Below are 13,030 nucleotides of genomic sequence, written 5' to 3'. Positions count from 1 at the left end.
TCCAAAGCAGGCTCTGTGCTGACAGCAGTGAGCCCAATGCCAGGCTCAAACTCACAAAATGGGAGATCATCACCAGAGCCGAAGTTGGACGCTCAACCGACTGAGCCACCCAGGCGTCCCACAGGGTGCTCATTTCTTAGTTTTGACGTATCTTTGATGAGTGAGGTTGTTGGATGAGAGGATGGAAATTTCACTTCCTTGAAATTCTTCTACTTTAGTTGGGTCCTGGAACAGGAGAAAAATTATTCCTGGCTCCCAAGCCTTTCTTTCCACCTCCAGAGAAGAGTAAGAGAATTAATTAGATAGAAAGCTGATACAGAAGTCCCTCACTCAAAAAACAAAAACACCGCTGAATTTAACTGCACAAGGGAAACCAGGACATCGGGCTACTACAGTTGTCCAGGGGGAAATACATCCAGCCCCAAGGTTCTGGAAGCTGTAGACGGCCAGCTCAGGGACCCCATCCAGACTCTTTTCTCCAGTCTTTCCTCTTCACTGGCCATGAGTATCAGTGAATACCTAAGCGCTCCAGTAGGGGAAGAGTTAGAACAAAGGTCACTCCTCCAGACCCTGTCCCAGGAGGGAGAACAGGTTTGAGAGGGAGAGAGTTAATTTCTCAGCCCTAGAAGCCTCAGGCCCGAGTAGAGGAGTAAAGAGCCCTGTCTGCCTAGGTCCCCCTGGTTTAAGGATCTAAGGGTGTGAGAAGGGACCCAGTGAACTTTCTGACCTGTCCACTGGCTCCTTGCCCTCCCCACTGACCACAGAAGTGCCTGAATGGCCTATTCAACAGCAGTGCTCAATACCATCGTTTTACTACCGAACACATTATGTGCACCAAATCCATGAGTTCCTAGGCCGTCCCCTCTACTGAAGAGGCCTGCACTCCCAGAATTCCTGCTGGAAGAGCAAGACATGTGACCTTTTGAGTTCTCTTGTGTTAAGAATCCACAGGTAGGTACAGGGATCCCAGAGCAGCTTTGCTCCATTCTGTTACAATAAAGAGCTGTAGGGACAGTGACAGAATGAAATCCTGAAGGCCAGGGGAATCAGTGAGGGACACAGCCTAGTTGGGAGATCCAGAGAGAGCTTCCTAGATGAATTAACACTCCTGCTTCATCTTGAGAATAAGAGTTATCCAGAGAAAGATGATGGAGAAGACTAGTTAAAAATTGTGTATCAGAGGCACCTGGGTGGCTCAGTCAGTTAAGTGTTTGACTCTGCCTCAGATCATGATCTCAGGGTTCATTAGTTCGAGCCCCGTGTCAGGCCCTGTACTGACAGCTCGGAGCCTGGAGTGTGTTTCAGATTCTGTCTCTCTCTCTGCCTCTCCCCTGTGCTCTCTCTCAAAAATAAATAAACATGAAAAAAATTTTTAGGGGCGCCTGTGTGGCTCAGTCAGTTAAGCGTCCGACTTTGGCTCAGGTCATGATCTCACAGTCTGTGAGTTTGAGCCCCGTGTTGGGCTCTGTGCTGACAGCTCAGAGCCTGGAGCCTGCTTCAGATTCTGTGTCTCCCTCTCTCTCTGCCCCTCCCCTGCTCATGCTCTCTCTCTGTCTCAAAAATAAATAAAAACATTAAAAAAAAATTTTAAAAAAATTTAAATCTCAGCCTTATCATTAAAAAAGATGTATCAATATTTCAATATTGGCAAATTGGTTATGACTAATCCACCATACTAATGTAAGATAGTAATAATAGGGGAGGCTGAGTATGAACTATATGGGAACTCTACTATCTTTACAACTTTTCTGTGTATCTAAAACTCCGAAAATAAAAAGTTTATTGGGGCACCTGGGTGGTTCAGTTGGTTAAGCGTTCTGACTCTTGATTTCGGCTCAGGTCATGATCACATGGGTCATGGGATCAAGTCTCAGGTCATGACAGCATGGAGCTTGCTTGGGATTCTCTCTCCCTCTCTCTGCCCCTACACCTCTCTCTCTCTCAAAATAGAGAAATAAACTTAAAAAAAAAGTTTATTTAAAAAATCCCTATGCCAAGTCTCACCCATGCTAATTAAATCAGAATTTTGGGGGGTGCAAGCCAGGCATTAGTATTATCATCTCAGATGATATCAATGTGCAACAAAGTTTGGGAACCTGTGGTGTATGAGAAGTCCCTGAGGTGTGGAGGCTGTTACATTTTGGCATTAGTTCACTCAAAAATGTTCCCAAGTAAATAAAAATGTTGAGCATTTCTTCTATTTTACATCTATGTGAAGTTAAATTAAAAAAAATTTTTTTTTGTTTGATGTTTATTTATTTTTGAAAGAGAGAGAGAGAGAGAGTGTGTGTGAGTGGGGGCGGGGCAGAGAGAGAGGGAGACACAGAATCTGAAGCAGGCTCCAGCCTCTGAGCTGTCAGCACAGAGCCTGACGCGGGGCTCGAACCCCCAAACCGTGAGATCATGACCTGAGCCAAAGTTGGAGGCTTACCTGACTGAGCCACCCAAGCGCCCCTAGTTGAATTTTTAATAACGAGTGTGATAAAAATAAAGTAATGGAATGACTTGGGGAAAAAAAAAGAGATAATCGGGAAGGATATTCCAGGGAGCAGAAACCTTAATTTTGAGGCTTAGAGTTCGAAAAGCCAGAGGGTGGCGTAGACAGCAGGAAACGACGAAGGAGCGTTCAGTAAAGGACTAATGGCCTTGAAGCATTTTTAGCAGTCTGCGTGTCGCCAAGCGTTTCCGGGTCACTTTGTTTGGGGAGGTCATAACAACTGACACACCAGAGAGACTGGCTCCGCTCAGGAGTCAGGGACTTACCTGGCCAGGCACATGATCATCCCACAGGTGAGCTCCGCAGCACTGAGGCTGTTCCCATTGGGGGTGCTGAAGAGCAAAGGAGAAAGGGGACTTCAGAAGGTCCAGACCCCATATCCCCACTCCTGTCCCGACGGAAAGCCTTGAGTGCAGTGTGCTGGCTCTCCTGCCCTCTCACCTCACCCGCTCTTACAACCTCCAGCCCCATGCCTCCCCCCTGGGTTCTCCGATGGACCCCTCCCCTAATCCCAAGGCTAGAAGACACCCCCCTTGCCCTGACTCTATGTTTTCATGCAGAGGGACGTCCATTAGAGAAACACAGCTGGCCTCTTGACTCAAACTCGCTTCTCCGCAGGCAGAGAAGTGTCTCACTCGATGGGGAGATATAGATGTGGCTCAGTCCTTTTCTTTGCTCTCCTTTCAGGAACTACTTGCCTACAGGAAGCCCAGATTCCCACTGTTCTGTGTCATCTGTCTTACCGGGGCTGCGCCCGAGATGGGTGAGCAAGTCCATCAGATTCAGGTCAGCCCACTGGCCACACACCTTCATCAAGTTGCCCAGCCTGGCTTCTATCAATCACAAAGCTAGTATTTTTACCTCCACCTGACTGACTTCTCCTCCTATCTCTCAACAAGTTCTGAAGTGAGAAAGCTTCCTCACACCTTCACACACACAGCAATGCTGACTCTGCCCATTTCACAGACAGGAGAATAGAGCTGAAACTCACACAGGTATTTTTCTTTTCTCAAAGTCTCTTTGTTTTTTTTTGTGGGGTTTTTTTTTTTGTTTGTTTTTTGTTTTTGGAATAGTTTATTAAAACACATATTCACTGCTTCTTGGCCTTCTGGCTAAGATCAAGTGTAACACACATGTTTAGCCTCCTTTTTCCTTTATTGGATCTTTCCATCTCTGGAAATGAAAGTTACAAGGAGGAAAAAATTTAAGAGATCCTACCAATCCTACCAAAAAAAAAAAAAAAAAGGTCAAGATAAAAGGATTCTCAGAGCCTGTCTTTCCACCTAGTGAAAAGGCTAGACTGGGATGCTAGAGGAGGGGCAGGACTGGGGGCACTGCCTCTGTGTCCAGGGCAAGAACATAGGATGGGCTATGACCAATTAACCTCTCCGCTATAGGAGGAATCGGAGGGAAGGGAGGGCAAGATTTTGAGGACACAGTGTCCCAAGGGAAGGGAAGAGGCTGGAGAACAAAGAAGTGGGCTAGAATAACATTGCCACACCGTCTAAGTGCCAGACAGGAGCCAGAGGCAAGTGTGGCCTAGCCCTGGCACGCAGTCGTGACCTCTGCTCTGAGTTTCTGCAAACACAGCTCTATCGGGACCCTTTCCCTCTTGGCCCTGGAGTGTGAAAGGGCAGCTGAGCTCCTGCCTGCAGAAGGGTGAGGGGAGGTGAGGAAGGAAAAGAATATAGTCACTCAACAAGCAAAGGCTGTGCTCGGCCAAGCAGAGCCCAGGAAAACCTGACCCCAGACGCAGTGGAGGGGAAGGGGCAACGCTGGAGTAGGGAACGCAGACAGATGCACTAACATTCTTCCGTTTCCTGAACCAGGCTGCTGCTCAAACATCTGTGGGGTGGGCTTGGGAAGTGATTTGCGATTACAAAGAGAGCCTCCTGGTCAAAAACCTGGGGCACCACTATGCTGTGAGCACGGACCACCTGTCTGGGCTCAGCCTGGACCAGCCATCCTCCTGAAAGCCTCCTACTCTGCCCTGGCCTTCTTGAAGTTTTCCCCTCCCCGCTTGTGGTGAGACTCCACACGCCCTCCCGGGCTCCTCGACTTACTTCATGACCAGAACGCCCTTCCTGGTGGCAGCCTCCAGGTCGACGTTGTCCACACCCGTGCCAGCCCTGCCCACCACCTGGAGCCTCTCTGCTGCGTTGATGACATCAGCAGTCACCTTGGTGGCTGAGCGGACGATGAGGCCTTCACAATCCTGAGGCAGAAGAAACATCTGGGTCCACAGTCGGTCTTCCAGACCTCCTAGCACCTCTTTGCCCAAAGTGGGAGTTCTTGCCTGCCAGCTGACTTTGGATATATTCAGAGTAAGGAAGGGTCCGCCGTTAGTCAGGCCTGGAGTCAAGTCCCGGCTCCCTCCCCTAAGAGCTCAGAATTTGAGATCTGGCCTCCTCCAGTGCATGAGAAAATGAGCTAGGATAGGTATCGCACCTGGCAGGCTCTCTGGCCCCACTCAATGGACATGACCTCCATCGGACACTGCCCCGCTCAACAGACATGACCTCTTCCGTCGGACACTGCTGCCGAATGGAGAGGTGGGACCAAGTTCTACTTTGTAAGCCCCTATGACTGGCACATGCGAGGTGCTGGCTGTCTGAGTGACTAAAAAGTGAGGAAAAGACAAACTGTTGAAAGAAAGACATTTCCTAAAATAGAGACAAAAGTAAGAGGACGAAGGGAGAACAGTTCAACCAGTCTATAGCTGTTGAGAAACACAGGCCATTTTAGACTAAAAAATATGCATACTTTCTGGATGCATTGAAGCCGCTTTACTTGTGCTAAGTTAGACCTCAAGACAAGCTTTCTTGGGCTCTTCCAGAATCCTGTGATATGTTCTCTGAATAAGGATACTGTTGCCCAAACACTCAGTGAGAGTCCCCAGGAAATGGGCCAGGTGCACAGGGGCCCGCTCTGCCCCAAACTGGCTATCCGGGGCTGCTGAGGAGGCAAGTGCTGTTGCAAAAACAGGAAGCTGGGGATCAGCTGGGGTTCCAGCTCCAGGTCTGCCAAAGTTAAGGCGGGTCACGGTGCTAAGTCACCTCCCCCACCCCTGGTCTTCACCTGTAAAGAGGGACGGAGCAGACGCCCCATGTCTGATCTAACCCCACTGATGTAAGCTGCTCCGCCATTTCCCCCGGCAGAGCTCTCACCTGGAAGCCATGAGAACCTTCTCCCTTCCCTGCCCACCACACACACTGGGAGGACAGAGAAAGGCCACTGTATCCGGCTCCCCGGGCTCCGCACGGGGGTCTTCTAAGCACTGGAATGACTGCTCAGCAGAAGTTGTAAAATTTTTCTTCGGGAGGTGCTTATGCCTCATGCATGCTCCCTGGTGGGGGGGCTGTGCCTGACCACAGAGAGCCCTTTCACATCCACAGTTCTGAAATAGAACCTCAAAATGTGAGACTCCAAGGAACATGTGACCAGCCTCTGGTCCAACTGCATTTCACAGATGAGAAACAGAAGCCTGACAAAATTCAGGATGCCCGTGTCCCCTCTTCCTGCCCTTTTCATGCCTTCCTTCCACCTATGGGGTGCCTGGTAGGTATGTAGCCGGCATTATGCTAGATTTCGTCAACACAAGAGGAGTAAGTCATAGTCCCACCCCTCAAGGAGCTCACAGTGACAGACATGCCAAAACTCACCGTTACGCATGTATGCTGTGACCTCGGAACGTGCAAGGCACATGCACACGGAAAAGTTAGAGGAACCGAACAGGAACCACCCCATCTGGGCTCACTGCCAACACTGGCCAACGCCAGGGAGAATCTCGAGGGTGCTTGAAATTCCTCCCTATAAAGCAGCCTCGTTGGACATGAGCCAATGCCTGGGCACATGGGGACACTGCTGACTGTCCCACATTCAAGTCCACTGCTCTTGGCTCCAATGCAAAGGATCCCCATGCCTGGCCACCCACTACCAACTTTTCCAGGTACAGCGAACTTCTCTTCCATGAAACCTTTGCCAACAACCCTGGATTTAACATCACTCCCTCCTCCTATTTTTGTATCATCTGTTTTACAGTCAGGTGTTCTCGGTCTGACCTGCAATTTGGTCTCTTCATCTATATGTTACATCTCTAAAGCAGGTTATTTTAATAGCTGATAACTTACTTTTTAAAATACCTTATTATTTTGATAGCTAGAATACTCCATTGAATAAATGAATTCAGTGATTTGAGAGGCCATGGAAACCTACCCTGACCATTCTCTGCACCACCACCTTCCTTTCCTAAATAATTCAAACATGTCACATGATCAAAAATGCACCACTGTAGGGGTGCTTGTGTGGCTCAGTCCGTTGAACGTCCGACTTCAGCTCAGGTCATGATCTCGCGGTCCGTGAGTTCGAGCCCCTCATAGAGCTCTGTGCTGGCAGCTCAGAGCCTGGAGCCTGCTTCATTCAGATTCTGTGTCTTCCTCTCTGCACCTCTCCAGCTCACACTTTTGTCTCTCTCAAAAATAAACATTAAAAAAAATTTTTTTTTTAAATCCACCACTGGAAATTCCTTCTCCTGTCTGTGATAAGGAGGCAGAAGACCTATACAACAGCATTCAAGAGTTCTGTGAGCATAAGAATAAGTCAAGGGGTGCCTGGGTGTCTCAGTTGGTTAAGTGTCTGACCTTTGGTTTCCGCTCAGGTCATGATCTCACAGTCTGTGAGTCTGAGTCACGATTGGGCTCTGTGCTGACAGTATGGAGCCTGCTTGGGATTCTCTCTTTCCTCTCTCTCTCGAAAATAAACTAATAAACTTTAAAAAAAAAATTAAAAAAAAAAAAAAAAGAAAGAAAGGATAAGTTAGGAGAGAACCAGGACGAAAATGTTCAGAAACTGACAAATTGCTCAACAGAACCAAATGGGTACCTGGCAAACAGCCATCCATGTGTGCCTGGAATAGACAAACAGATCTGTGTCTGTCTGGGAATTGAGAAAATGATAAAGGTAGTATTCAAACTGATGGAGATAGGAAGAGCTATGTGATAAATGGTATGAGGAAATTTAGAAAAAATAAATAAATTTCTATCTCACTACAGATTTTTAAAAATCCAGAAGAATTAAATAATTTTTTTAAAGATAAGCATTAGGGGGCACCTAGGTGGCTCAGTCGGTTAAGAGTTCGACTCCAGCTGAAGTCATGATCTCAAGGTTCAGGAGTCCCGGCCTGGCATCGGGCTCTGTGCTGACGGTTCAGAGCCTGGAGCCTGCTTTGGATTCTGTGTCTCCCTCTCTCTCTCTGTCCCTCCCCACCCCCCAACCAAAAATAAGTAAACATTGAAAAAATAATAAATAAATAAATAAATAAATAAATAAAAGCGGATAAGCATTAGAAGAAAATGTAAAGGGATATTTTTATGATCTCAGGAAGGGGAAACTTCATAAGCAAGGCCCAAATCCCAGAAACCATAAAAGAAAACACTGACAAATTTGATAACTTTTCAAATGTACATTTCTTCCTTTCTTTCATCCTTCCTTTGTTTTGTTTTTTTTTTTTAAAGTAAGCTCTAAATCCCAGGACCCCAGAGATCAAGATCAAGAGGCTCAGGCTCTACCATCTTTTAATTTTTTTTTTTCAACGTTTATTATTTATTTTTGGGACAGAGAGAGACAGAGCATGAACGGGGGAGGGGCAGAGAGAGAGGGAGACACAGAATCGGAAACAAGCTCCAGGCTCTGAGCCATCAGCCCAGAGCCTGACGCGGGGCTCGAACTCCCGGACCGCGAGATCGTGACCTGGCTGAAGTCGGACGCTTAACCGACTGCGCCACCCAGGCGCCCCTCTATCATCTTTTAAATGTAAATTTCTTATGGAAAAGAATCCCCTAAACAAAGTTAAAGGAAAGTGATGCGTTAACATGCGGAAAAACTCTTTGCACCATGTATAGCAGAACAAAGACTCAACACCAACAATAATAAAGGCTTCTTACAAATCTTTCTTTTTTTTAATGTTTATTTATTTTTGAGAGAGAGAGAGAGCATGAGCCTGGGACGGCAGAGAGGGAGATACAGAATCAGAAGCAGGCTCCAGGCTATGGGCTGTCAGCACAGAGCTCGATGCAAGGCTCGAACCCACAAGCCATGAGGAGATCATGACCTGAGCCAGAGTCGGACGCTTAACCAACTGCACTACCTAGGCGCCCCAATCAGCACATATTTCTTGAGAGCTTCCTGGTGACCCCTCAAAATACCTGCACTTCTAGGTACCATCCCCTTCTCGGGTCACAGGTCAACCCTCCAAGACCTGGGTCCAAGCTGCCGGCTCCTCTACTTAGGCAAACCGCAGCCCCATGTCAATCCGCCCACGTCCTCCGTGCAGTTTGCTGTGACTACGACTTTCTTCTCCGGTGTCCTGCAGTCCATTTTGGCACCTCTCGATGCTGCACCCACTCTGTCTGCCGTCTAATGCTCTCTGCAGCTGCCTTAGAGCTGGAAAACAGCCAGTATTCTGCTGGATTTATAGCTGTTCCGGACAAAACTATGCTAACTCAGCAGTGGAAAGCTGTTCACGTTTCTCAAGTTCAAACCTGCTTCCTTTACCAAAGAGGACAGGCTTGGCCTTGAGGGTGATGCTAGCTAGCATTGCTGGTGCCTCTGACTTAAATCTCGAGGGAAGCAGAACTCTCCAGGTCATGTTCTCCAGCTACAGAGAATGCAGGGAGATGCTGTTTAGCACAATGTGTGCCATCCTGATTAAGTACATGGCTACCTTAACTGTTGCAAATTACATCCCTGTGCAAAGGCTGGGAACTTGCTATTTTAACAGAGCCTTTCAAAGGATGGAATCTTGCATGGAAGTTTTTCCCCTTATCTTTCTTAAAATTCTGAGATAAAGATGTAAATGTGCTCAGCAAGTTAAATGCATTACTACTAGCATGTGGTTTACTGGTTTCTGACCGGCACTGCTATTCAATAAAACAGAAGAAAAATCTATGTATCACTAAGTTTATTATTCCAAGACAGTGTTTTCCAAACTGTTTTGACTAAGACTTACAGGAAGAAACATCTATTTAAGTTGTGATTTTATGCTCACTAACCACATAGGCACCACAAGTGCCCACAGCATTGAAACAAATTTCATGACATAATACTCAGCCTATCTGCCCTGCTCCCTGTTACTTACTTTGTTTTTTTAAAATGCTAATCATGACCCACAAAACCAGCTACCAGCTACCCACAGCATGCGGGGAACTGCTTTGAGTCTGAAAAGCACCATTCTCAGGGGTCATTGTACTTTCTGACCACGGAGCCAGTGAGAGCAAACTGTGCCCGCCCTGAACAGCGAGGAGTGAGTACAGAGGCCAGGCCTGGGCAGGCAATGCGCTCCAGCTTCCCTCCGTGTTAAGAAGATTTAAATGGGAGAGGGCAGGAGGCACTAACACAGATCCCTCTCCACCCAGAGTAAAAAAAGACACTGTGGATACGAGGCCCCTCCAGGGGGCTGCCTAGGTCGACTAATTGATGTTCTGAAGTGAATGTTTTACAAAGAGAGTCACAAAGGCTTGGGGGGCTCCAACAGCCTAGCAAGACAGATGCTGGCCAGTAGCTGACAAAACACCCCTCCTCTCCTGCCAGGATCTGTCAGTGCCTTTAAGATGTCCTTCCAAGTTGTAGCTCCAGACTCCAGCAACCCACCCAGCCAACTTCTCAACTTCATGGAACCCCTCCAGTACTGGTGAGGCCTGGATTCTGCTCAGTTCTGCCTGTATCCCCGCACCCTGTCCCTCCCTGGAAATCCTAGAAATTAGGACTTCTAATTTCCACAGGAAAGCTGCAAAGCCCCAGGGGAGGCCACTCTTCCCAACCTGGTGCTCTGGTGGAGGGGAGGGTCAGAAGCTGGTCTAGAGGCCACAGCACTACCTTCTGGCCACTGTTGAGTCAAGGCCACTGATAGCACTGATAGCAGAGAAGGCAACAAGCTGAGGTGCCTGCCTCCCATCCGGCCCTACCTTGGATCAGGTCCTGAGCCCCTGTCCCCCACCCCCATTCAGACCGATCAGCCCCCTTGTCTCCACTTTTGCAGCAGCAGAACAGGCAGAAGCTAGGTTGCCGGGTGGTCTCACTTGGCACTCAAGTTCTGTGTCATCCGGTCAATACTCTCAGGAGTGATGGCCAGGCTCCCTAACTAGTCCACATACCTCTTGAAGCCAGGGACCAGGCAGACACTTCTCTAAGAACAGGACGGGGTCTGGATACCCAGATACACCACCGTGGCGGTGCAGGGCCGGGGCGGACGAGGAGGGACACGCAGATACGAGGGCAGACAGGGAGCACAGGCAGCTTCCAGGACATGTGGTTCCGGCACAGCGAAAGCAACTGCTGCCGCCTCTGTGGTTTGCTTCAAGGGGCCCTCCGAGGAGAAAATGGAGGGGGTGGATGTGCGCCGGAGTTGAGCGAGGGTGGTAAGGAGGCGGCACTGCGGGGCTGTGGGAGTTGGGGGGTGGGAGAGAATACAGTGGGGCGCGGACGGGGGGGGGGGGGGCGCGGAACTAGTGAAGAGCTCACAAAGTAAGTGCCCTAAGGTTGCACGAGGTCACCAAACCTCACCGGACCAAGGCAGAGGAAGACTTGAAGCAGATTGCGCTGTGCAGCACGGCAAACTGATACATGTCTGAGAAAGATTTGCTAAGAAACAGAAATGTCCTGGGGGCGTTTGGGATCGGATTCGAACCCAGGCTGGTCATTCGTGACCAGCGATAAGGCCAACCATAAGGCAGGCGGGCATGGGCTTTAAAGCCTGGAGCCCGGGCACCGTGGCGGCAGCTGCGGGGGCGGCCCGGGGACCTCGGGCGCCCCCCGCCCACCCCCCTTCCCTCCGAGAGCATTCTGGAGGCCGAGGGGCGGGGAAAACTCGCGGCAGTCTTGCATCAGACGAAAGGCGGGTACGGCGTTTGCTGCCCCAGCCGGGCCGCCTTCCCTGCAGCCTCTCCGGCGGCCACGAGACTGGCTGGGACTCCGCCAACGCCCCGGCCACCCCCCAAGGAAGGCTGTACTTGCCGGGCGAGCCAGGACCTGGCCCAGGAAGGATCGCCGGTCCCTGGGCTCCCCGCGGCGAAGCTACTTTGGCGCCCCTTCCCCCAGTGCCCCGGCGTCCGGGGGCGCCGCAGGGCTGCCAGGGCCACAGCGCGCGAAGGCTCAGGGGAGCCGCGCTGGCATCCTTCGGGCAGCCCGCAGGACCAGTCCGGGCAGCCTGCACTTTGCAATGCCGGCGGGAAGCGAGCCAGCGCGAAACACGCGGTTGCAAACTGAACGCAAAGTTTGCGTCCTGCAGCTCGCGACTGTTTCTTCTCCTTCTCCTCCCTCCCCCAGTCTCCAATCTCAGGAGGCCCCAGGGCTGACTGGTACCGGGGACGGGGAGTGGGGGGTGGGGCGCGCTGGCCCCGGCCCGTCTCGGCAGAGGATGCCACCGAGCCCCCGTCTTTCTCCCGCTCGCCTTACCTGCAGCTCGGCTATCAGCTCCTCTTTGCTCAGGTTCTGCTTCTCCACCACCTGCAGCCCTCCATCTTGCAGGATCTTCCGGCAGCAAGGGTCCAGGCTGTCACTGATGAGCACTTTCCGCAGATTTGCAAAGGCCATTGCTGGAGTCTGCCTCGGAATCGGCCGCTCGCGCGGGGCAGGAGCACCTAAGCCTAGGAGCTGTGGTTCCTGCTGGCGGGTTGGTGTAACTGGGCAGGATTCACGAGCTCCCGCGCCCCTTTTATCTCCCCCTTCTGCTTATACGGCCTCCTTCTGATTGGACAAAAATACTCAAACTCTCGGTGACTCCACCTCCTCCTCGAGGCTCTGAGCCTTTAGTTCCCCGCCCCCTTTATTATGCTCCCGCGGTGAATTTCTCAGTCTCAGCCAAAGCCCTTCCCTACACCTGGTGAGCATATAGAAGCACGATTTGTGCTGACTAGCTGATTCGTATCTGAAACAGAAATATTTGTTCTCACCGTGAAAGAAATGTTTCATGTTCACTTCTTTCTGCCTCAGAACATATTCAATAATTCCTTAACAAGAATTCATTGAACGCACCTAGTATGTGCAAGGCACCGCGCTGGTTGTTGAAGGGGCAAAGACATCCTGTGGTGGGCTAACACCCGAGGGTACCAAAGGCAGACACGGAAAGCTAAAAAGTAAGAAGCAATAGGAAACTTTCTGAGACCTCACAAAGCAGTGCTTAACTACAGATGAATGACGTAATGAGAATTACGAGTATGAAAGAGAACAAGGACGAGATGCATTTAGAGCAGGCAGAATTTTTGTTAGAGCTCCCCATTTTCCTCTCCCCCACTTCCTCTCTGATTATGAAAAAGACAAAAAGAATGTGAGATGTCAGTCTGGTCTAATTTCTATGCTGACCAAGGAGGCACTTTCCATCTCTTAACTCCTTTATGTTTAAACCCCACAGCAAATATCCTATTCCATGCCCCTCTTTACAGAAATATTGGGAAAATCCGTTTTGGATTATTTAAGGCCATCTAGGATCAAAAGCAGCATCAGGCATGCTCCCAGGTGAATTAGAATTCAGTTCTGTTA

General features: G+C 49.8%; 1 protein-coding gene across 1 annotated transcript in view; it reads right to left on the bottom strand.

The window, feature by feature from the left end:
• Nucleotides 1-12,243, bottom strand: part of PHGDH (phosphoglycerate dehydrogenase) — a 32,910-nt gene extending 20,667 nt beyond the window's left edge. The window contains exons 1-3 of the mRNA XM_045478840.1: nucleotides 11,948-12,243; nucleotides 4,561-4,712; nucleotides 2,764-2,829 (exon numbers count right to left, since the gene is read on the bottom strand). Of these exons, the coding sequence (XP_045334796.1) occupies nucleotides 2,764-2,829; nucleotides 4,561-4,712; nucleotides 11,948-12,085 (356 nt within the window). The 5' untranslated portion in view covers nucleotides 12,086-12,243. The remainder of the gene's footprint in view (nucleotides 1-2,763; nucleotides 2,830-4,560; nucleotides 4,713-11,947) is intronic.
• Between the last annotated feature and the right edge of the window lie 787 nt (nucleotides 12,244-13,030).

The sequence above is a fragment of the Leopardus geoffroyi genome, chromosome C1 (assembly GCF_018350155.1).
Source record: "Leopardus geoffroyi isolate Oge1 chromosome C1, O.geoffroyi_Oge1_pat1.0, whole genome shotgun sequence".
NCBI classification, from domain to species: Eukaryota; Metazoa; Chordata; class Mammalia; order Carnivora; family Felidae; genus Leopardus; species Leopardus geoffroyi.
This window is presented reverse-complemented; position numbering and strand designations above follow the sequence as displayed.